General features: G+C 36.4%; 1 protein-coding gene across 4 annotated transcripts in view; it reads right to left on the minus strand.

Moving 5' to 3' along the window:
- Positions 1-8461: 8461 nt before the first annotated feature.
- Positions 8462-26346, minus strand: part of CREB1 (cAMP responsive element binding protein 1) — a 72071-nt gene continuing 54186 nt past the window's right edge. For 3 of the 4 annotated variants that reach the window (XM_027873624.1, XM_027873623.1, XM_027873627.1), the window contains one exon: positions 8462-14883. In XM_027873624.1, the coding sequence (XP_027729425.1) occupies positions 14739-14883 (145 nt within the window). In that variant the 3' untranslated portion in view covers positions 8462-14738. Of the gene's footprint in view, positions 14884-16098; positions 16190-26346 lie in introns of those variants that run through there. The other variant, XM_027873625.1, reaches the window with a different exon arrangement.

The following is a 26346-nucleotide window of genomic DNA, read 5'->3' on the forward strand; positions in this document are numbered from 1 at the left end:
CTTTCATCAGTTTTCCTATTAACTTGCCCACCTTATCAGATGCTGGATCCCCTTTGCAATTCAACTAGAAATAAAAAGAAACCAAATAGGGAACAAAGAGATGCTGATTTAAAACCACCAGTCAGACAAAAAGCATTTATTATGCACTTATTAGGGCAAGGCACTGTGCTAAGCCCTGGGGATACAAAGAAAGGCAATAATTATTTCTGCCCTCAAGGAGCTCACATTGGAACAGAGGAGACAACACGCAAACATTGTGCCTCCCTTGAAAACATTTCAGGACCCGATTCTATCTAAAAGATCAACCTTTAGAGATGGGGATTAAGATTGAGCCTGCATGATACAAAGACTGGGTAATTAGTCCTTGGATAATGGAGTGTTTTATGTGTCAGTCAGCACTTACTAAGTACTTATTATATGCCAGGCCCTGTGCCTCAGCACAGTTTACATTCATAAAATACCATAGGAATATAGTTGTGTAAGGCTCAGGATAAAATTTAGTATTTCAATTCTGTTTCTGTAGTCAGAATAAAAAATCTTGTGTTTGAGCACCGTGACTCATTATCTATCCAATTGACTTTCTTTTCCTCATAACAAAATTATCAAGTACTTCCCCTTTATTTTGAAAATGCATTCGTTCATCAAAATCAACCTCCACTTCCAAGGGTCCTATACTTGCTCTGGTCCTGAGAATATAGAGCTGCGATCCAGGAGCGAGTTTAGGGAGGAGAGAGCTTAGTTATCATTGGTATTACCTCACCTGCAGAGGACAGTGGGATCCGAAGTTTGCTGGAAAAGTCTTGAGATCTTGTAATTCAGCCCCTCATTTTACACAGCAGGAAACTGAGGCTCAGGTTAAATGACTTATCTAAGATCACCCAGTTAGTGTCTAAATTGGGATTTGAACTCAGATCTCTTGAATCCAGGCCCAATAACCTGGATTTCACTACTGCTGAATATTATTAGGCACTTCTGTGTTTAGTAATTGAGTGGATCTAGTGGAAAACTTAAGCTCTTTTGGTGTATGAGCCCGGCACAATTGAAAGATAGCATGAGAAAATGGCAAAAGTCCATGTAGACATTTCAAGGCCTAGAAGATCAAAGTTTGAAAAATAGTCAACCCATCCTTGCAAAATGTTCACAAAAATAAAATCATTGGCTTCCAATGCCACTCATAGACTTTCTCAGGTTATGGGCATGAGGCATGCCATTGATTTGGGCTAAGGTGAGGTAACAGTTATGCAGATAGGCAGAATTTTTTTCCTAGTATAGAATAGGTAGTTTATTCCCACACAGAAAAGAGAATGCCAAAGCAATAAAGAATCTTAGAATGATTAGCCTAGAAATCAGTAACATCATTACCAGTACAATTAGTTGGGAGGCTAATTTTCAAGCCTTCATGGGACATAAACAGTTTTTAGGCTATTAATGACCCAGTTCACCTTTCACCTCCACCGATCAAACACCAAACAAGATGGTCTTCCCCAGGGCCTCCTCTCCAGTGCCTTGTCACAAGCAGCCAATGTGACCTCTGGAACTGGCACTCATGGGTATCTAGGATCTTTCGATATTCAGAAGGTTGATGTCAAGACAGCCAGGGACCTCCAGTATAATAAGCCTGGCTAATTCAGCCTACCCCCCAAATGGAATGCAGGTGCTCAGACGACCCTAGGTAGGCAGAATTTTTGATGGGTTGGTTTATAATAAGAAATCATCAAAAGAAATAAGCTTATGTGTGGTAAGCAAGAAGAATCTTTTGCTATACTAAATATTTGGGAAATAGAATGAGAGTAAAGGCCTTAAAATATTAAACATTAGCATGTATTTATGTAGTATATAATTATATAATAGATGTATATATTTATATTCATAAATATTAAATGCTATGTAAGAACTATGCATAGGCCTCCAATATTAACTCTTTTTTGGACATATGTAAAGAAGTACATGAGTCTTAAATTAGTACATGAAACATTTGGGGGGTCTTAAAAGTCTTAGTGCAGTATTTCAGTAAGGAAACATTGAAAGTACTTATTTAATGAAGTCTTGCACTAAGACTTTTGGGACAACCTGCATTGAGAAGTTAGCTGATTGAGGAGGCAGAAAATAGCTCTTTCCACCAAACACATCTTGAAATTTTTTGAGGACAGAAATTATGTCTCATACGTCTTTTGTCTCAGGTCCCAGTAAAATACCCTATATACTCAATATATATTTACTGCTTCACATTATAGAAGGTATTTTATGAGATGGTGTGGAAGATACAAAAGTGACTAGTAGTCACTGCTTCCAGAACAAAAGCATGGACTGATTTTCTTGTTATTTCCTGCTACCTTCCTAGCTCAGTTTTCCCAGTTAAAGGTGAGATAAGTAAAACTCCTCTCAGATTTGTTGTTGGAATTTTGAAACATTTTATTTAACCTATGACCAAGAGAACCTCTGGTCCTAATACCCAAAATTACATTAATAGAGATTTTAAAAAATTAACAGTCTGTTCACAAAACTTCTGTGCTTCTGTAACTTACACATAGTAATGGAAGGCTCACAATTCTTCTTTTGTGTCTTTTTGGTCAGCTCTTAAAAAACCCAAACATGAGGAATTTGTACAAAATGATTATCCAGTGTATTAGATAATGGGAATTGTATACAAATTCAAATTCAACAAACATTTATTAGGAAACTACTACACTCAGGGCCTTGTGCTAAGTACTGGAGAAGACAGGAAGATACAAAGTTTTAATAAGACAAGGTCTCTGCCCTCATGGAGCTTACAATCTAGTCAAATTGGCAAGCATGTATTAAGTGCTTACTATGTGCCAGGCAATGTGCTAAGTGATGGGGATATAATCTAGGAAGGAAATAACTTCTTAAAGATAAAGGTATAGCTGGATGATGGAATCAGGGAAGGGAGGAGGTATTAGTGTAACTTGGGTTGTGAGGGTCAGGTACGGATTTGAGTGGCAGAGTGTGGGTACAGATGTGTATGTATCTGGCAGTGGGAGTGGTGATGGTGTTCTAGGCTTAGGGAATAGTGTGAACAAAGGTAGACAGTGCCCAATGTATACATGGGATGGTGAGTAGTCACATATGGCAGGAACTCTGTATGCACAAAGGCCAGGATGAGACAAGGATCCAAAGAGTAGGATGGCATTAGGCTGTGAAGGATTTTGAATGCCTGGGAATGGGGTAGAGAGTGAGGAGATGTGGTTATTGCATGCAGAAAGAAATGTGGAGAGAGGCACACAAATATACTGTTGGGGGGACTTCGAACTGGTCCAAACATTTTATAAAGCAATTTGAAATTATGTCAAAAAAGAGTCATAACCATACCCTCTGAAAGGTAGACATTCTAAGGAGGTAAAAGACAGGAAAATCCGGTATAACTCAAAAGGTTAACAGCAGTACTTTGTGATGGCCAAGATTTGGAAACAAAGATGATGCCTACTGATCAGGGAATATCGAAACAAATTGTGCTACATGAATGTAATGGGATATTACTGGGCTGAACAGGTAATTAGGTGATGGACTGGAGAGTCTGGAAAATCTGAGTTCAAATCTAGCCTCTGATACTGTGTAACCCTGGGAAAAGACAACATACCCGCCTTAGTTTCCTCATCTGTAAAATAGGGACATCTACTTCACAGGATTTTTATGAGGATCAAATAATATGTACAGTTCTTTGGAAACCTTTAAGCACTATGTACGTGCCAACTAATTCAGAGATGTCCAAGAGGGCTTTTATGTACTGACGCAGAGTGAAGGAAGTAAGCTAAACCAAGAAAATATACAAAATAGAAAAATAAAACAAAACTGAATGCTTTGCAATTAAAATGATCAAACTTTTCCCGGAAAAAGAGGTAGGGGACTACAGATGAGATGTTGCATATACTGTCAAACACAGCTGATATGTTAGTTGATGTTTTTTTTTCTCTTCTTGAATCTTTATTACAAGGGGAGGCTCACTGTATAAGGAGAAAGGATAGGGTAGTCATAAATGAAAGTAACTGAAAAACAAAACATAATAATAAACCTAAGATTTTAAAGAAAAGACTTCTACTAATACAGGCTGGTGATGGTGAGTACTTGTATTAGGACTGTAGGAGATGTGCAGATCAGTTCCGGATGTGTTGTCCTTGAATACTTATATACAAATGAGTGGAATCTGTGGAAGGTTGGGGCCCCGTGACTCCTAAATCTTCATCTACTCCACAGAATGATACGTAGAGCTGTCTACTCTCTTGGTCCCAATCGACCCTTCCTGCATTACCTCCAAGGACTCCTCCTAAAGTGTGATATTCTCTGCATGCATGTGTCACTTTGGCCATAGCTCACAGGCTTCTCTTCACCCAGTATACTCTTCTCTGCATCTCTGCATGCTGAAACCCTACCTATTCTTCAAAGTCCTGCTGAAATGCTCTCTTCTCGGTCAAGTTCTCCTAAATTGCCAAATTAAAAGTGAGCTCATATAGCAGTCTGTTCTCTTAGGAGGCACTTGAGACAATCTGTTTTGTGTTACAGTACATGTCTCATGTGCCCCTTACTAGACTGTATGCTCCTTGAGGGGAGAGATATTCTTAGATTGCTTCTCCATTTCTGGGGGAGGATGCACTCAAGACATACTTTTAAGCTGAATCAGCATTCTTAACATATTTTCAATTAATAAAACAATAAACCAATAAACCAAGTCCTGGTTTGCAGGCTGCCATTTTCAAGGTATAAAATGCTCACACAAAAATTTAACAACTGGGCCCTTCAAGTACACTTCTGTATAACTGGCACTAATAATTGTTTGCTAGATTCATTTTATCTCCTTGGATAGCCCAATGCTCTTTGCTATGTCCCCAGTGTCCCAGGCCTAGGATTCCTAATCTCTATCTTAGATGTAGGGCAGCTAGGTGGCACAGTGTATTGAGTGCTGGGCTTAGGATTCAGGAGCTCATCTTTGTGAGTTCAAACCCTGCTGCAGATACTTACTAGTAGTGACCCTAAGCAAGTCACTTAACCCTGTTTGCCTCAGTTTCCTCATCTGTAAAATGAGCTGGAAAAAGAAATGGCAAACCATTCCACTACCTTCACCAAAAAACCTCCAAATGGGGTCATGAAGAGTTGGACAGGACGGAAAAACACACCGTGTTACTTCATATAACAATGGCCCTTGCTTTCCATTCACGTTAATTTAATAATCCCATCATCTAACATGTCCTGCATGTGTTCCTACATTGGAGCTTTGTAGGTTGTAATTGGCTTTAAAAAAAAAAAAAAAAGGAACCATATCCCTGTAATTACCATGTAACTATATAAGGCATAATAATTAGGAGTTTAACAAACATTTGTCAGCATTAATGAAAAAAACTCAAAAGACCTAAGTATCTATACACTATGTGCGAGGCACTATGTTGAGTGATTAAAAAAAAAGCAACTAAAAAACAAGTATAGTACTTGCCTTCCAGGGGATTAATCTCCGATTAAGGGAAGGAATGTGCTATGCATTTGGATAAATATGAGATAATTTGAAGAAGAGAGTTCTACGAACTGGGGTGGGGTGAGGAGAGGGAGAGATGAGAAACTTCCAGCAGACATGTGCCATAATTTAGCCTTAGGAAGGGGACTAGGGTATGTTGCCCAGCATAGGGCACAGCCTCTATAAAGGAACAGAACTAGGCAAACTTAGTTCAGTAAAAAGCTTAGTTTGGTGTAGATCACTGGCTGGAACAGAGTGCAGGAAGGAGAAGGAGTATATCTGGATGAATCTGGAAAGGCAGATTAGGGCTGGATTGTGGAAACATTTAAATGCTAAGTTGAACAAAGTGTTTTATTTTAGAGGCAAGAGGGAGCCATTGAAGATTTTTCATCAGGACGGACATGGTCTGACTTGTACTTATTGTTGGAGGATGGATTGGAGACTGGAAGCATGGAAAGCTAGGGGAGAGATTATGAGGGCCTGAGCTTGAGGAATGGCCATGCAAGTAGAGAAAACATAGACATGGGTGATAGATGCAGTGGAGGAAGAATTGATAAAACTTGGCAACTGACTGGAAACAAAGAGGTGAAGTAATAAAGGGGAATCAGGCAATTTAGACCTGGATGTAATATGTGGGACTGACAAGATGGCGGTTCTCTTAATAAGATAGGGAAGTTTGGAGGAGGAAAGAGCTCTATTTTGAACATACCAATAGGACATTGAAGGTAGAAATATTCAGCATAAGTTTGGCAATGTGTGACTGAAATTAAGGAGCTACATTAGGGATATAGATATAGCTATCACACAGTGGACAGACCACTGGGCGTGAAGTCAGTAAGAACCTGAGTTCAAATCTGGCCTCATACACTTACTAGCTGCATGATCCCTGGCAAGTCATTTGTCCACTTGTAAATGGGGATGATAATGATAACACCTACTGCCCCTACGTCCCACGGCTATGGAGAGGATCAAATGAGATAATACTTGCAAAACCCTCAGCACAGTGCTTGGCACAGAGTAGGCACTTAGTAAATGCTTCTTTCCTTCCTTCGTTAAAGGGTAAGAGAAAGGAGGACAGATAATTGGAAAATAGCTACACCGAGAACAAAAGACAGATAAATGAATAAGCAAAGTAAATAGAAGGTCCAGTTAGAGGTTAGAAGTCAGAAGTGCCTTGGAAGCCAAAGGAGGACAAAGCATGTCCAAAGAAGGCGGTTAACGGGATAAACCTTCTTGTCTAATATTTAAGGTTTACTAGAAAAAGGTCTAATGATTGTTGGTAACTTTGGAGTACTGGGATCAGAAACCAGATTGGAAGAGATTGAGAAATTGAGGAGATAAGGATGCCAGGCAAGGAAGTCAGTGCAGACAACTCTTTCTAGGAATTTGGATGGGAAGGTCAAGAAAAGTAGGATGCTAGCTTAAGGAGATGACAGGGTCAACTATAAGACATCAGAAGCCCTGGGCAAGTTTATAGGTTGTGGAAAGGGGACCAGTAGAGGAGACAAAGACGAGAAAGAGCAGTAGAATGATATAAAGGGTGCGGTCTGAGACAGTAGTTCTCAAACATTTTGGTCTCAGGATCCCTTTAAAAATTGAAGATCTTAAAAGAGTTTTGTTTATGTGGGTAATATCTATCAATATTTGCCATGCTGGAAATTAAAACTGATATCTATGAATTCATTTGAAAATAACACTAACAAACCCATTACATATAGATATAATTTTCTGATAAAGAATTGAATTTTCAAAAAAAAAATTAGTGAGAAGAGTGCCATTGATTCACATATTTTGCAAATCTCTCTAATGCCTGGGATTAACAGAAAATACTAGATTGTAATTTCTGCTTCTGCATTCAATCTGTTATGATATCGTTGCCGTTGATCATACATGAAGAAAATCCAGACACAGTTGGAAAAAAGAGGAGTATTTTAATAGGCAAATAATGCCTTAGTATCTTGGAAAGTTTTGACCTCATGGACCTCCCTGAAAGGGTTTTGGGAACTCAAAAGGTCCATGGATCACTTTAAGAGAACTGTTGCTCCAAGCTAGGAGAAATATCATAGGCAAAAATGGAGCGGATAGGGCTTTCTCACAGATTTCCACTTCTTTTTTCAAAGATTAGAGTAAAGGGAAGAGAAACATGTGGATAGCCTTAATTTTCTCAGTAAAGTAGATGAGGTTATTTTTTGAGAAGGAACGAGTTGGTGTACCTGGTGTAGGGAAGAGTTTCAACAGCCACTGTGAAGAGTGTGATGGTCAATCAGGGAAGTCTGGGATGGGATGACTTGAACTGGTAACAGACCCAGGTGTCATGGTTGTGGTGTTAAGTAGCTCAAGAGAAGGCAGAGAGTGAGGGTCACTCAAGATATGGATTTGGCAGGCTGTCAATGGAAATCCATTCAAGGGTGGGACAGATAGCTGAAGAGAGAAAAGTAAGGCCAGAAAAATAACTACAATTACTGAACATCAGTTATTTCCCCTAAAGTTGAACAATTAAAAAAATCTTTAGAATCTTTTCATTTTCTAAAGGAAACAGGTGAAGAAATTATCCTCTATTTTCCTCTATTACTTTAATGTCACAATCACTTTTTAAGGTACCATCTTGAGTTCAGTTATCTAGTTAGTCCAACCTCCCACGTCATTCCTTCTACAGTATTCCGGATGGTCCTTTCTCTTTCACTCACAGTCCATATAACTTATTAACACCTTCAATTCAACTCAATTTAAATTACTGTATCCCAGTGGAGAATCCTGTACTTAAAATATGGGCATGCAATGATACGTGGCAACAGAAGATTTACTATAATTTTCTGGTATTATTCTACCCAAGGATTTCTTTTATATGACACTTCTATCAGCATTTTTGCTCAAGTAACAAAATGAACAAACACATATAAATAGCTCAAAGAATACCATTTGTCACTACTGTTTAAAAAAAAAAAATATATATATATCCGACCCCCAAAAAAGAGACTTATAAGCATTTTTAAAAGCATGTTTATGTGACTGCACATAAATGTTGGTGTAAAAAGGGCATTTTGACAGTTTATACCACAAAGATTACAGTAAGAAAAAGCACTTCTTTATGACAATTCACAAATTCACAAGGATCACTTTAATATACAAAGCAATTACTATCATTCTGAAACAAAGCAGCTAGTATGTACATAGTGTTAATAAAATGCATTATAACTCAGTACATTTTTTTACATAGATAAAGCACAAAAGATTTAAGTAAAAAAAAGTTAAAACAGGGATGTTTCTAGAATGTAGGGAATTTTAATACAAACTTTTTTCCCTATTATAGTTTATTTTTAATCCACTCCAAAAGAAATATTAAGAATTAAGATCAGTACGCTGTTTTGTGCTGATGGTTCTGGGTAAAGTAAGAAATGGATAGAATTAATCTTTACCTCAATTTTCTTAAAAAACAAATCAAAATAAAACAACTCTAGAAACTTCCCTGATCATATTCTTTTTTTAAAAAATGTTTTAAATTATAAATTTGGAGTAGAAATAATTCTTTCTTGGTGATGACAACCAAAATGTGAATAAATCAGGCAGGGACAACTTTACACAGAAAACTGATAACCAGCACTCTTACTCACCCCTAATAAATCCATACTAGCAGGAAATATTGAAGGTCAGACATACGCAAGTTCTACAATTTACTCTCCCATTTTTAATATAAATAATTTTATTACATACATAAAATGGAGTGGCATCTGGATAAAATACACATTCTATAGAGCATTTTACCAATCCAATTAACATAAAATAAAATAAAACCCCCAAACACATGATAGACTGCTTCATTTGGCCAACTAATATAAGACCTTTATTTTCAGGGATCTCCGCCTCTCCTCACCAATTTCAAATCATCTTAGATGTACCCTCCCCTCAGGCAAGCTATTCCTTTAAGGCTGAATCTTGAAAATCCTATGCTTAAATAGGCAAGCATTACATAACATCTACTCCAAGTAGGTTAACTGATTTACCTATTCCTCCACCCTTCCAAAAACATTTCCTGAGGACTGCAGATTTTATTATTTGCAGGTGAGGAAAAAAACCCAAAATTGTCATGATATACTAACCCCCATTCCTCCCTCCCCTTTATTTCCCCTCCTCCCCCATCTAGGACCTGCACCCACAGTACCAGAATGCAGTAGACAGGTCAATATTTTTCACTTCTGTGCTAAACAATTCTGCCTGTTTATACTATCAACTTACTTTACAGGCTTCACTGTATTTTTTAAGTTTTATATTTTTTAAAAAATAAATTTCAAGCTAAAACACCTGAAATACACTCACTCCTTTCAAACTGTATCTGGTCCCTCTTAAAATCTGTCTGCCCCTGAGGACACATACAAAGGCTTAAGTTACATTCACTAATTAATGCGAACTTATCATAAAGCAGATGAGACAGATGGAACTTCAGCACCCTGTTTAATTTATTTGAAATCCTTCCACACTGGCTCAGCTTAATGATATGTTCAAGCCCCTCTCCCAATCATTGAGTCTACAAAGTGAAGGAAACCAGTTCCTAGTACACATAGTTATAGTAAATTGCTAAAGTCAACATTAACAATATTCAGGATATATACCTGGGTCATCAATTCATCTTCATTGCTGCCTAACAAAAAAAAATCTAGTTGTGCTTCTTATAAACAAATGAACAAATTATTCCATGCACCTTTTGTCTCTAGGTCAGCAAATTTTATTTTTCTTTCACTTGAATTAAACTTATTCAAATATATAATCGGATTTAGGCTCAACACAACCAATTCAGAGTAAAAAATTCAGCACAATATTTTATTTGGTTTACACAATGACAAATACTTTTTTTCAATCTCTTACCTAAATGCAATTCAGATGGTTGTTCTGGTATCACATTGACAGTCTTAACGTTGGGGAAAAACAAAAATGGGGGAAAAACTTTGTCACAAGGAAAAAACTCAATTTGCTATGTGTTGAAAAAGAACAAGATAGGATGTGAGCCAGTCTTTATTCTATTTAGTGGCCCTGACAAATCTCCCACCTTAGCACCTTAATGTAAGACTAATCTTCAGGTACTAATATTTCAAACAACAAAATGTCTGTGTTAAAAAACAGTCACATGATTTAATCAAAAGAAAGAGAAAGATGGACAATCAGTTCATGATTACTTGCTAAAGAAGCTTCTCATATTGTCAATACCCAAGTTCCTAGAAATTGGGTAGTTTTTTTTTTTTAAAAGTGCATTTTATACCAAACATTTACAAAGAATAGAATGTAAAAAGAACCCAAATAAATATACAACTTTTGTGTCAGGTCAGTAGAATATAATCCACTAACAGTTTTCAGAGCTCAAAAAAAAGGAAAGAGAGAAGCTCCTTCCAAAACTTACTAAAAAGTTGTATTATTTCCACTATTCCCGAACCCTGAAATGACTTCAAAATTTTAACTTTAAGATACAAGGCCTACTTAAATTGCAAAATGAAATGACTTTTAAATTTTCTAAATAACCAGAGCCCAGTTTGGGCTGGTGACCAGCTACAACCGCTCCTAAAATAAAAACTGATTTAATGTACATAAAGAAAAATCTAGGTTAAAAACACTTCAAGTAAGTAACGTATTCTTGTCAAACCAAACACTGTTGTTTTTTCCTAAGCCTTTGCATGATTCCAAGTATTACCTCTCCTGGTGTAGTACCCAAGTGGGGATTGGGCCTGAGAAGAAAGAAACATCAGCTAGATGACTCCTCCTCGGATAGCCAGCCTGACTGGAATTGTGCTTTCAGATCATAGCAATGTTGCTGACTATCATCAAAACACCATTTCTGATAACCTCCTGCCTAAGTAAAACTCAAGAATCCTTCCCCAGAATGGTTAAGAAAACCAGTGGCTCCTTTTCAAAAAAATCTTCCAATTTTGTTTGTTTGTTTTTTTAAACCACCATTATAGCTGCCAGAGACAAAGCAAAAAACAAACAAACAAAAGAAAAACAAAAAAAACTTTGGGGGGAAGTTTTCAGGCAAGTATAAACATAATTTATGTAAGTATTAGCCTAAAAAAACTAACAATAAAAAAGAAACAAAATAGTTGGAAGAGTAATTAAACATAAAAAATGCAATCACGAGTGCTGGAAGAACACAATCCAAACACTACCAAAAGGGATGCAACAGCACACAGAAATGTGCGAGCTGTATCTGACCTCCATAGACTATAATACTCAGCATTCCTGACTTAAGAGCTCTCAGAGCTTCAGATTATATACTGTGTGTATATATATATATATATATATGTACATATATTATACATATGTATTTTTCCAATATCTAAATTAACAGAGCACCTCTGACAATATCACAACTGTCAGCCTGGTACTTTTATTTGTAAAATAATGAAAATAAAATAAAATTTGAAACCAAATTTTTATACTGTGAACATAATGGATCTAGCCCTTTCTAGCCTGCGCTTCTGTTAAACCCTACCAAAACCCCAAAATGCTTAACTTTAAGATATAAAAAATGCCCCCCACACACTTAGCTTTTATGAGACTTGATCTGTCCTACCGATAAAAGTGCCAACAAGCCCTAATTTGCAAAGTGAGCAATATCAATTTTGCTATTTTCTACAACATATGTACAGATTCCTATGTTTTCTTTCCCTTTTGGCCAAAATGAAGAGTAAAGCATCTATTATTGGTAGCTGTTATGTGTTCTTGGTTAACATTGATTTCAATGTGGGTTTCTTTTAAAAATTTACTTTCTAGATGATGATATACATATTCCTCAATTCTGTTATATGCTTGAACAACTAAACTTTTCTAAATTTTGTTTTAAAAAACAACCTGAAGGAAAGCAGCCTGATTTCTATTTGTGGAAACTGAAGTCCTCAAATATACCCAAGGATCTACATGAAGTTCATCTTAAGAGCATATGCTCTTCTCTCCTCACCACACTGTGACTGATTTCAATTCAGTGTTACAACCCTTAAGGTGAAAAGAGCTAGGTCATTCTTCATGACTCAATAAATAATATTAATATTACTGCCATTATTTACCAGGAAAAAATAGGCAAACTGCCAACCAACTTCCTAATAAACTGAGAAGTACCAACTTTCGTAAAACATAACCTTTAGAGGGGAGAATCAACTTGCTAGGCACTAGGCTATCTAGAGCCTGTAAAAATTTTTAATGGAATTCCGTATTTGATTACTTAAGCAGTAAGAAATAATTTTGCCATGAAAACAAATCCTTGGATTCACTTAGATTCTTCATTATGGCCAATGTTGAGGATTGAGTGTACAATGGTACACTGAAATGCCAATTAAAAAAAAAATACATTATTTGTCCAGGTAGCTCAGTCAGGTAGAACACTATACTTTTAAGCTGTTTGAAAGCCTTGAGAATTTCAAGAATGCATCCATATTTATAAACTATATCACTTTAAAAGCTACATTCTTTAATGATGTCCCCCCACTCTGTTTACATTAAAAACCCCCCCCGCTATGACAATAAGCCATTTATAGCTTAAAATATTGCTTTTCAAAATTGATCCAGTAAAAGCTGACATGACTTTTGCATTTAATAGTAACAGTCTAACACAATTTGATTTCAAATGATGATGACCCAAGACAAAACATTAACCCTACAAGTTTTAGCATTTCTTAAAACTCTTATAAAACTGAATGCAAAATCATAACCGCAAATACTGTGACAATGATCTTAAGCCAGTATTTTAAAATTCTTGTATTTCACATGAATTATACCTACTTTAACAAGGTGAATATTAATTTTATTTCAGGTAGATTTAGTGAAAATAATTTAGCAATGAATACTTCCAAAAATTATTAGATAATTATTGTGTGACACACACACAACCACACATTTCTTATTTAGGAGTTTGGACATGCAGTTACTTTATCAAATGACAAAGATCACATGCCATACGGAAAGCCTTAAGCATATTAACCTTTTAAGGCAAAAACAAAAAATTTAGGACTTTGGTGGTTTTGAATGTGTATGTGTGTATGTTTAAATGAATGAAACCCAAACATTGTAATAGAATTCACTCTTAGACACTGCACTGAAAAAAAAACAAACACATGCATAAATTAACACCGATGCTTTTCTGAATGTCCTTATAACATTTTTATAGCTTTCACTGATAAGATTCACCTGGTGTAAACTTATACTTAAATGAATCAATTTCATTTTTCCTACAACACATTTATTTTCATTAATAGAATATTTCATTTTCTCTCTTTAGCATCCTGAAGGCTTTTTTGGTAATGATAAAATGTTAAGTACAGAGGGGAAGAGCAGGTATTGAAATGTTTAAAAAATAGTAAATGATTACTGTTCTGAAGCCATGGACATGAATATTCATAAAAACATCTTTTTAATATAAAGGGGCTATTCTATTCTTTAACAGTTCTCTTCACTGAAAAATTAATAATGCCTTAAGTAAAAAGCTCTTCACACCTGTATTGGTTAACTTTACTTCACTTTTGATCCAAAGGCTATGCTACACCATTCACTTGGTGACTTCCTTAAATGCATTCAAAATACAGAGCACACAGAGAATTGCAATTAAGAAGGGAGTGACCCAAAAGAGAGCCAGCCCCAAAATGCTTGACAGGTATGAACAAGTTTTTAGCACTGCAGAAGTTAGAGAATAGAAGATACACAAGAAACTCCTCTGAATTAATTCCTAATTTTTTTCTATATATAAATCCCTCCTTTTGGGGTATATCATTAGCAACAAATTTAAATAATTTACAAAGAATACAGGTCAATTTGGCAATCATCACTTCGTCATTGCACCTTACTTACTTTCTGCATTCAGTCCAAACGATACTTCAAGAGGCTGGGGGGAGGGACGAGGAGGAAGGGGTGACATTTCTGTTGCTAAGGCAATCAAGGAACTCAGCACAAATCCTTGAAATTATTAAAAAAAAAAAAAAGGATTCTTCTCACCTTCCCCCAACAATTCAACAAATAACAAATTATTACTCCCTGGAGAGCATAGAGGGAACAAAAAACAGAAGTCTCTTCTTCATGATCAGGAAGATGACAATTTCTTGGGGCGGGGAGAAGTGGAGGCAGGTGTCTGAATATTCACAGTTTAATGCAAAGCACAGATGAATGAAATTCTGTAGTTGCTTTCAGGCAGTTTTGCGCATAGAAAAAAAGAGAACTGTTTAGAAAATAAAAAGTTTACTTTGTCTTTCTGGCTGTGGACAAACCAGTCATTTTCTCCACCTTAGGAGGTGAAAATGAAAATCCAAAATTAATCCGATTTGTGGCAGTAAAGGTCCTTAAGTGCTTTTAGCTCCTCAATCAGTGTCTTGTTTTGGTTCTCAAGCACAGCCACTCTGTTCTCTAGGCATTTCACATATTCCTTTTTCTTCCTACGACACTCACGTGCTGCTTCCCTACAGACAGAAAAGAACATTTTAAAATAAAATTCAAAGATAGCTCTCTGGGAGGAGCAAAGATGGTAGGATACAGAGGGAAAAGCAGGTGATTAAAAACAAGAAACACCAATAAAAAACTATTTTAAAAATACATCATACAAAGTATCTTTATGGGAGCTCATTTTGGACTAAAGTAATTGGAAAACATTTTGAAAAATAGTGTCATGAACTAGACATTCTTAAATCCGTAATGAATTAAAAGGACCTTAATAATGAAATACCAATCTTACTTCCTAACTACCAGTTCCAAACTGTGCTGCCTCCCCTTACGTCACCACACCCACTAAATCTGGACTCTGGCAGCAGCACAACTCTGGGCTGGTGGACAGGTGAGCTTCCCCTCTGCCTGCCCAGAACCAACCCTTACTTCCTGGCCACCACCCAAAACATGATACCACATCTCTAACTCCTTCATTCAATACCCCTTTGAGATGATGTCTTCCTCCACTGCAATATAGAATGTAAACTCCTTGAGACTGTCTGGCTCACTTGTATTTGGGTCCACAGTGCTTAGCATACTGCCTGGCACATGGTACTTGCTAAATAAATACCTGTGATATCAATTTATCAATCAAAATATTCTATTATGTACAGTATAAGTTATAAGCAGCATGAGGAGAAAGTCTGGTCACCACATCATCTCAGAAAAAAACCTGTTTAAAAATTATCAAATGGTTTTTTCGTTAACATTGTGTTAACATTGCCTACCTCCCCAATTTCCTTCCTAATTTTGGCTCTGAACCTCTGATTTCATTAGGATAGAGAACTCCTAGTGCAGAAACTTCTCTATCAATGCACATCTGCCATGGTCTTGGCAACCTCTGGTCTTAGGAGAGTGACCCGGAGCACTGAGAAGTTAGATGACTTGTCCAGGGTCACACAGCCATCATATGGGGGACCTGAAATCCAGTCTTTGTGGCTCTGAGGTGGGATATCTATCCACTATACAACACTGTCTCTTCCTCCCCATGGCACAAGATATTAATTTATCTATGAAGCTTAAAGGCATTTACTCTGACTTTAAAAGACCTGATAAAACGTATGTGAAAAATACTTGCAACCGAAAATTTTTCTTAGTATCATTTAAACTTCAAATCTCTTCCAGCACACCAGCATAATTCTTTAGGTGTAAAAGTACCTGATCTTGGTACTTGATAGCAGAAGAAGCATTGTCTTGGAGTTAAGAGAACTGTTTTGAGTGCTGGCTCTGACAACTGAGACCTTGGGCAAATCGCTTATCATCTCACTGCTTCAGTTTACTCATCTGTAAAATGGGGGTAATAATAGCTAGTATTTATATAGCACTTTAAAGTTTGCAAAACGTTTTACTCTCTCATTAAAAAAAAAATCCTCACAACAACCCTGGAGGTAGGTGCTATTATCATTGTCATTTCACAAATGATGAAACTGAAGCAGACAGAGGTTAAATGACTTGCCCAGGGTAAGTGTCTGAGGTCATATTTGAACTCAGGTCTTCCTGTCTCTTAGGTCCAGTGTTCTATCCCCTGTGCCACCAACCTGTCTCCAAATTGTACTTCTTATCTTACAGGGTTGTTGTGAGGAAAATGTTTTATAAACCTTAACTTAAAAGCAACATTAAAAAATGCCCAGTGCCTGCCACTCAGAGAGCACTGAGTAAATGCTTGAATTTAGAATACATTAAAGTATAATTAATATTACTTCCAAAGCCTCTTTTAATGCTTTTTCTCTCTGTACTATTTCTGTTTTCACCAAATCCAATTCTTGTGTACAAATCAAAATTATATCCTTCTTTGCTTTATTCCTCCTGCTGTTTTCAACCACCCAAGCTGTTAATTTTTTTTTCTCAGAAGGCTGGCCTTCAAACATTTGAATATAGGCACTGGGTGCCCCTGACATCTTCTACTTTTCCAGTCTAAACATATCCAAATTCCTGTAATTTATTCTGTTACAGATTCCAGATCTCTCATCATCCTGTTCTTTCTTCACAAGACAGTCAATACTATGGTCCCATGAAAAATGTTAGTTATTATTGTTAAAGTTATGCAAAGGGCATGGATTATTCCATTTCTTAATTTTTAAAATTCTTAATTTTAAATTTAAATTTAATTAATTTAATTAACTAAATAAATTAACTTAATTGAAAATTTTTACTTTTTCTTCCCCCATAAAAACTGCTTGCAAGTCAGGTCTATTTTATATTTATGTATCCCCAAAAATTAGGTACCAAAAACATTTATGGGACTTTAGAGTTATTTTTGTTAAATGGAGATATTATTTTTAATACTAAAGTTAGTAACCATTAACAACTTTTCATTTAAGAATAAGAAACAATTTTATGTGAAATGATGAGCTTCTAAACTGTTTTCCCTACATCCAATTTCTTCCTTTACTAATTCATCTTATAGACAGTTGCCAAAATGAAATTCCTAAAGCACAGAAATGACCACATTCCAGAAGCCCCAAGGTGTCCTCTTGCTTACAGGATAAAATACAAACTCTGCCTGTTTGACTTTTAAAGTCCTTTAAAGTCCAGCTCTACATTTCCCGTGCAGGCTTAGTCAGCATCCTCTCCCTCAGTTACTCTCTACATTCCAGCTATTCCCTGTTCAAGGCATCCCATTCTTCTATATCCATGCTTCTGCATAGGGTGTCTCATGCCTAGAAGATACCGACTGCCTACTGAACTCCACCTTTGGAATCCCAAGGTTTCTTAAAGGCTCAACCCAAGTACTACTCATTAATTACATTTCTCAATCTTGTCTCCAAGAATTTCATGATATTGTCAGATGTTTTGCTGTTATCAAGATACATCATGTCTAAGCATTCCCATGACCTAAATCTAAAACCCTATCAAAAAAGGAAATGAGGTTGGTTTGTAACAATTGCTCTAAAGTAGCCTTATGAACTCTTTTCTAAAATGGTTATAATGTTTGTTAGAATTACAGTGAGAATCAACATCAAGTTTACTAGTCCTGTTTTCAGAATATCAGTCAAATGGTAAGAGCAGATGTTTGTTTATTAGGCACCTATCATGTGAAAGAAACTGCTAGGTGCTAGGGGTGGGAGGAGAGGGACGGACAACAAGGACAAAGAATGAAAACAATCACTACTCTCAAGTAGCTTAACTTACATTCTAATGGGGCAGACAACAGGTACAAATACAGCACAAAGCAAAGGTACAAAAAGTAGTTAAATACAGGGTAGCAGTTAGAGTGATCAGGAAAGGTTTCACTTGTCTCTATTCCATCTTATAGAAACGCAGGCTAAATTGGAGGGTTAGAGGCATCCCAGGCATGGGAACGGAAGGTACAATGTTTAGTTGAATTACAGGTGGTCATACGGTTAGACCTACACTCAAGGAAAATTACTTGGTCATCAGTATGTAGGATGGACTGGAGTGAGGAGAAACCAATTAAGTTGTTGCAATAGTCTTTATGTACCACTTCCTGTTGAAAATAAAATCTGATCCCCATCTAGGCTTCACATTTCTATCAGTGGTTTCAGGATCACACATATAAGTTCTTTCAGGACACCCTGGAATGAAAGGAGCCACTCATTTAAAGTTGCAATCTCTTCTTTTACAACCTCTCTGTCATCTCGTTGAATCTCAACTCTTAAATATGTTTAGTTTAACCATTTTATTTGGAAGAGCTTCCTCAGAATAATCTTTTGGAAGCTCTTCCTTAGTTGAAAAGAAAAGTGGTAAATAGCTCTGCCTTCTCTTAGTCAAGTATTGGTGTTAACAACCACCTTTGCTGAAAAAGTGGCCCATCGATTCCTTATTCATTTTTGCTCTTCAAACATAACTAAAAGACATTAACACTAAAAAAAAATAGCTTTAGTTCATTCTGGCCTTTATTCTTCCCAACACTATTATTTTTCTAACTTTTCCTCCTAACTTTTGTGCAATTTCTTTTTAAGTTTGAACTCATTAAAAAATACCCGATACTACTATTTCATCGGTTTCTTTAGCAGTATTTCTCTTGGGTTTATCTGCAATTGTATAGTCAGAATTACATTTTATTTAAAATCTCTTCCCATCTTTCAAGCTTTCCTTTTTAGAATCTCTGCCCATGGAACTGGAATACAATTATCATGCATTATTATTATTATTATTATTTTTTAACAATCTGATTTTTTCCAAAACCTAGGGTACATATTTATGTTTCAAAGACCTTTCCTTAGCTATTATGAACTCCAAGTTAGGATGGTTACTTTTCCCCAGATTAATTTCATTTCCATAATACTAATAAGTTCTTCCTAGTTAGTCTGAATTAGCAGAGTCAAAATTAATTCTGAAGTAGCAGCTCCCCTCAGTACTTCTTTTGTATCTTCTCAGTGATATAACTGTCATCACAATAAGTTAAAATTACACACTCAGCTTTTAGGACAATCAGATTTCAGAGACTGAGATAAAGTCTACCCTCAACATTCTTCCTTCGCCCATACACAATTCATTACTTTATAATTGTTACAATTAGCATCAGATAACACTGTCCACATCCTTCATTTGCAGTTTACTCACCAAATGAAATAAATTTAGCTACAAAATTAAGGTATCTTTTTTCAAGAATGTCAACAAAGAAATTAAAGAAAATCAAGTGGTGATTTTTACTTGTTTGTGGATATACTGCCATGCAGATAGCTGAAAGTCAGAGCTACTGTATTCAAAGAAAAACCAAAAGTTTTCAAAGTCTTAATTTTATTTTCCTACCATTATGCTATTACTTTATTTGCATAATTAAGTACAGATAAATAACAGTACAGCTATTGTCTCATGTAATAGACCTATATCTTTCTATCTACCTATGCATTCAACAACAGAATTGATTGTCTAATAAAGCAATTTTAATTCATTAAATGTTATTTTCTGACAGGCCAATATGCAACTAAATTAGCATTTATCAAATACCTTCCCATAGTGCTAAGCATAAAAAAGCAAGATGAGAAACAATCTCTGGCTTCAAATAAATAAAAACAGGTGGTAATCAGAAAAAGGAAAAGTATATAACAATTAGGGGGATTAGGAAATGCTTCCTCTAAAAGGTGGTACCTGAAATGGACCTTGATGCAAACTGAGAATCCTGAGCTACGGAAGCAAGAAAGGAGAGAGCAGGTGAAAAGGCAGGGAGAAAGGACACAGAATACCAAGGTCAGGGAAACAGCAAGTGGCCAGTCTGGCTGGCCACCATAGGAGTCCAGGTGAAAGCTGGCTCTGAATGGAGGGAATGTGAGATGCAGTGGAAGCAGAATGGACAAGAGGTAGCGACTGACTGGATGCAAGGGAGAGAGGAGCCAAGAATGATTTCCAATGTTAGGAACAAGGGTGACTGGAAGGATAAAACTGGATATGTGTATTAAAAAAAAAAGTTATCAAGATAATAAAATAACTTCCCACACAGGCCAGGTCTCATCTTGCCCATTCTGCCTCTTTCTTCTCTAAACTCTCAGTCTTGTTTCTTTCCCACAAGAAAATTCACAGACCAGAAAGAAGGTACACATATGCAAATATTTAAGTACATTGTGCCCCCCCATCCCTAGTTTTAAGCAGCTATAAGAGAGAAAACGATACTTTCCCTACAGAATCAGAGAGGCACATGAGCTACTTGGGATGGTTCATTTAGCCCAATTCCCTCATTTTTATACAAGAAACTAAGAGGTAAATTTTTCTTGCTAAAGAGCTAAGAGTAGAATCCAGGTTTTTGTATTAATCAATTAACATTTATTAAGTGCTTACTAAGAGTCAAGCAATGTGCCAAATATATAAAGACAAGAATGAAACTATCCCTGTCCTCAAGGAGCTCCATTAGTGAAGACAACATGTACATGTAAATATCAGCAAAATACACCCACCCACACCCACACCCACACCCACACCCACACACACACGGTTAAATTTCATTACACAATATTTGGTTTCCTAGATGTTTCACATAGTTATATCTTGCCTTCCCAACTACAACCCTGGCAGGGTTGATGTCTGTTTCTTTTGCATTTCTCAAAGGTTTCAGCCACACATTAAGTGCTTAATAAATACCTGATTTATTAATACCATTTTCTGACATTGCTTTACGGGTCTGGTTTGTTCCCGGAAGTCTGTGGCACTCTAGGGAAGCCAGATAACATTTTAGATGAATAAAATATGCAGGATGGCAAACAAAGAAATGAATTCTACTGAAACAAAGTCATCGAAATATAACACCCCCCCAAGTTCACAGATCTCAAGTTAATAACCCTTCATCTAGATAATGGAAAAAAGAGAGAAGTATCAGGAATAATTCACATTACTGGTAACTAATTAGAGTTCCAAAGATCAGGAATATTGCCCCTATTAGCTTTCAGATTTATACAGTAAAGCCACAGAAGGTAGGAGTGAAGTCAAGAGACAAATAGCAATGGAAGGATTAATTTTAAGGCCAAATTTGAGATTTGGGGTGGAAGGAAGTTGCATTTCAACATTGCATTAGGAAAACATATGTGAACTAGGAAGTTTCCCCTCAAAGAATTCTTCTTTTTTTAAACATGTTTGTATTAATATTTTGTTTTTTACACCACTCTAGTGTCCCACGTAGCCCTTCCTCCTTGTCCTCTTAGAAAACCCCCGTATGACAAATTTTTTAGAGGAAAAAAATTCTGTGCAACTAATCAATATGTTGAATAAGTCCTAAAACATGTGCAATGTGTAACACCTGTGGACCTTTCACCTCCACAAAGGGGTGGGTTGATCCCTATAGATTTCTACACAATCTAGGAGCTGTAGCTCTAATTGCCTTGTCCCTAAACTGGGATTTTTCTTTCTTTTTTTAAAGGAGGTGCTCAGGGGGGTGGGGAGGTGGCACAGCTAAGTAGAGCAGTGGATAGAGCACCTGGAAGTCAGAGGACCTGAGTTCAAAATTGACCTCAGACGCTAGACACTTGACACTTAGCTAGCTGTGTGAACCTGGGCAAGTCACTTAACCCTGATTGCCTTGCCAAGAAAAAAAAAAGTGGGGCTGTTTTGCCTTTTTATTTATATCCCTAGAACTTCACACAAAAAACCATTAATTAATTGCTTAAAGATACATTAAGAATTACCAAAAATACATTAAAACCAGGACAAGAGGTGCTCTTGATGGCTAAATGGTCAAAGGATACAGTTTTTGAAAGAATGGTAAGCTATGACCAACCCTTGGAAAGACTACTTAAAATCTCTAATGAGAGAAAGGCAAATCAACCCGTTGAAGTTTCACTGCCAACTGACAGAGAGGACAAAACACAGTAAGAATCCATGCTGGGAAGCAATGGTGAGATAGGAACCAACAGGCTGTTGGAAGAGCTGTGAAATGGCCCCACCATGTTGGAAAGCAATTAAGAACTTTGCTAAAAAAGTGACCACAATGTTCATATCCTTGGACTTGGAGATTCCACTGCTAGGCATAAACCTGAAGTGCCACTTTCTGTGGGAGCAAAGACCTGGAAATGAAGCAGGTGTCCAATGACTGGGAGATGGCTAAACAAATTCTGTGCATGAATATATTGGAACTTGTACTTCACTTTATCTAATTTTTAAATGCACTGCACTAGTGCTGAGAACACAAAGAAAAAAAGGTTAAGTTCTTCTTGAGGAGCTTCGATTTTATTGAGGAAACAACACGTACATAAGAAAATACGCACAATATTTAAGAGGGAATTTGGTGCGTAAGGCACTAGCAGGATGAAGACAATGAATTTGGAGAATACTTACACAGCAAACAGAACTAGACTCCAAGACTTGGCAGGAAGAGGTAACATGCCTAACTTTCTTTGAAGCCATTGGGATAAAGGGTCAAAGGAGAATGGCTTGAGCTCTGACTGAATAGTTCTCAATGTGGATAAGGTTGGGTCCCTAGGTATAGAGGAAGCATCAATTAGTGTGTCCTCGGCATTAATTTCCTCTGGGTATCTTCCTTAGAGTTTCTGTGGAGACTGAGAGGCCTACCTTGCATTTTTGGGAAATGCTGTCTGCTGTCCTTTTGTTCCACGAGCACCATGGGTATGGGTTAGTCAGAAAACATTAATCTATTGATACATATTAATTATATTAATACATGCCAAGAATTGTGGATATAAATAAATATAAGAATGAAACAGTCTCTACTTAAGAGGATTGTATATTTTAATGGAATTCTCAATAACTTGGAAGGTCCTTGACAGAACAGTGATGAACTCTGGGTGCCAATTTATACATTTTTTTGGGGACATGGCCCATGTGGGATCAGTTTTGCTTAAATATGCTTATTTGTTGCAAGGCTTTTGTGTTTTTCTTTTCTTTTTCTGGTTAACACTGAGGGACGTGGAAAGGAAAGAAAATAGATTTTTGTTAATTGGAAAAAAAATTTAATAAAAAAACCTCAAGAAGTCAATTATTCTGTTATACTTATTGATACTTTCACTTCAGAACGTCAACTGTTCAGGGTAAACTCTATACCAAATACATTATGAAAATGAATAGGTATGTGTGTCTTTTGCTAGTTGAGGCAGGTAAGTTGCTGTAACCTGGTTGACTGAAAAGATGAAGATTCCCTTTGGTGAGGTCTCCCTAAATGCTTAATTACCTTTAAGCCAGACAGGTTATTAGGCAGATCTTTCTATTAGTAAAGGTCATGTCCCCAGGGCATGAAAAGGTTCACTATGTACATCTCCTAAAAGGAAAGGGCTTTTTAAGTGATCCAATAGGGAGGAAACAGCATGTGTCAGCTACATGTTAAATATTCCATGTCTAACATATATGATGCTCCTGAAGATTTAGAAGATAAGAATGACAGTAGATATTGGGCAATCTCTCAGAAGGTAGATTATCCACTGTTTAAGTTTAGGGTATATAGGGCCCAATGTATACATCCTTTACAACTTACTAATGGGAATAATCTGCATAGAAATTGAGCTTTTAAATTTTTATTGATCACAAGACTACAGACATGTCAGAATCTATTTTGGCTTCAGTTTTTTCACCCCACAAAATCTAGGTCATGATTAATGCAAGTTCAAATAATGCAAAATTAGATTTAGTACACATTATAAAATGATACCAAGTTGCATTTAATGTGGACCAAAATTCAAGTATTCTAATGCATGCAACTTAGTTGACAGTCAGAATTTGCCTTTTGTCATGTGTGGATGTGATGTGCTGCTGTGTACCATAATGCCAACAGTTGTATTAATTTTTTAAGAGCGTTTAACAGAATGGACAAAATGAAAGAATACTTCCAATGGAAATATCGCCAATACAAAAAAGAAAAGTTTTGTTATACTGAATCAAAACAAAAATTTGATATAACTAAATGACATGAATATGGTCAGAGTAACTCTAAAATAGGACAAGATATTGGAATGTCTGAATCTACAGCATGATGTATTATGAAAAAAAAAAGTAAATGAAATAAAAGAAAATGGCAAAAGCTGCAACAGCTTTTTGAGTTTTGCAAACAACTACTAGGAATAGAAGTGTTACAATGCCAGAAATGCAATGTCTTTTAGCTGCATGGACCGAAGACTGCAATCAAAAGCATTTTTCTTAGAGCAGCCATTTAGCTAAAAGCTTCATTAATTTATAGTAAAAGAAAACAGTGAAGAAACTTTTACTGCAAACTTCGGTTGGTTTGATCACTTTAAAAATCAAGTTTAACTGCATAATTAAAATTACCAGAGAGGTGGCCAGTGCAGATAAGGATGCAGTAGCTAAATATCCTATTTTTTGAAGAAAATAAACCAAATAAGGTAAATATACAAATCAATATATTTTTAATGTGGATGAAACAAACTTAATATGGAAAAGTGTTTTTTTCTACAATTTAAATTTCTGAGAAAAAAACTCAACCTGGATTTAAAGTGTCTAAGGATCATCTAACACGTTTATTAGGAGATAATACAGAAAGAGATTTTAAATTAAAACAGTGCTTGTCTATGGGTCTCGAAATCCTTGCCACCTAGGGGGCTACCATTGATCCTTCCAGTTCTCTGGTGGTCAAATAAGAAATCAATCAATCAATCAACATACATTTATCAAGTGCATACTATGTACCTGGCACTGTATACTAAGCACTGGGGACATCAGAGGCTAAAGACAATCCCTGCCCTCAAGAAGCTGACAATATAGTGGGAAAACAACATACAAACAAATACATACAAAGCCAGCTATATACAGGATAAACAGAAAATAGTTAAGAGGGAAGACTGGAATTTGGTGGGGTTGGGGAAGGCTTCCTGTAGAAGGTAGAATTTTAGTTGGGACTTAAACAAAACAAGGGAGGTCGGTAATTAGAGTGGAAGAGGGAGAGTCCTTAAGGCATAGGTGGCATGAATGACTAAAGCTGTTTTTGAAGACTAGTTTTCAAAATATTTTAGCCCAGCTGTCCACAGATACAGCAAGGATAACAATATCAAGTTTAAAATGTTACTGATAATGGCCCAGGCCATTCGACTATACTTGGTTCATTGTATGAGAATATGAGCAGGCTCTCTACACATACCAGCATGTGTATGAAAACTTAAAATTAGAAAACAGCTGTCTAAACTGCTAAATAGTTTAAACAACAATAATGACCTTTTTGCCAGATAAGTCAGAATAGGCTTATCTTTGGGAAAGAGTCAATAATTTAATAATTAAAATTTTTTGCTTTATATTTTGTTTTATTATTGTATAACAAACTTAATCAGAAATCTAATTGTTTTTCAAGAACTGCCTCAAGGGTTACCTGAATGTTTTTTGGGGAGGGGATGGAGGTGATTCAGAGGGGAGAAAGAGAGACATGCTAAGATATCTCACATTCATTTCATTCTATCTGACACTGCTGAGGCAATGAGAGATGGGAGATATAAGTGTGGCTTAGTATTTCCTATCTTAACGTGTTATGATAAAATGGATGAGAAGGAAAGGGGTCTAGGGGCAGCTATCTGTACTCATAGGAATCTAAGGAAAGGGGTTCCTAAGTCATCTCTGCTGCTTACTACCATATGACTTTATGCAAATCACAACCTCTAGGCCTCAGTTTCTTTACTGGTAAAACGAAGTTATTGGACTAGATGGCCTCTCATGTTCCTTTCAGTTCTAGATATATGATCTATATGTACTAGTTGTGTGACTCTGTTTGACACAGTTTCCTCAATTGTAAAATAGGGATTAAGGGGGGGGGGGACTTAGCACAGTACCTGGCACATACTCAATTCCTTGCCCCTTCTCAGTTATGAATAATCTTCCTTCAAAGCATAATTTTCCAAACTATGGAGCGTGCCAGTTTTAGAGGGCACAAGCCCCTCTCATGAGAAAATGCGAAGCAATAGCTAAGATTATATGGTGTCTGGGTACAACTCTCAATAAATTCATTAAAGAGCACGTGAAGGTCAACAAAAATGAGCCAAAGACAATGAATCTGCTTCAAATGAAGGAATGCAGTACATAAATGATTTAAAACAGCATAGACA

The sequence above is a fragment of the Vombatus ursinus genome, unplaced genomic scaffold (assembly GCF_900497805.2).
Source record: "Vombatus ursinus unplaced genomic scaffold, bare-nosed wombat genome assembly UNPS02014802.1, whole genome shotgun sequence".
In the NCBI taxonomy this organism is placed as follows: Eukaryota; Metazoa; Chordata; class Mammalia; order Diprotodontia; family Vombatidae; genus Vombatus; species Vombatus ursinus.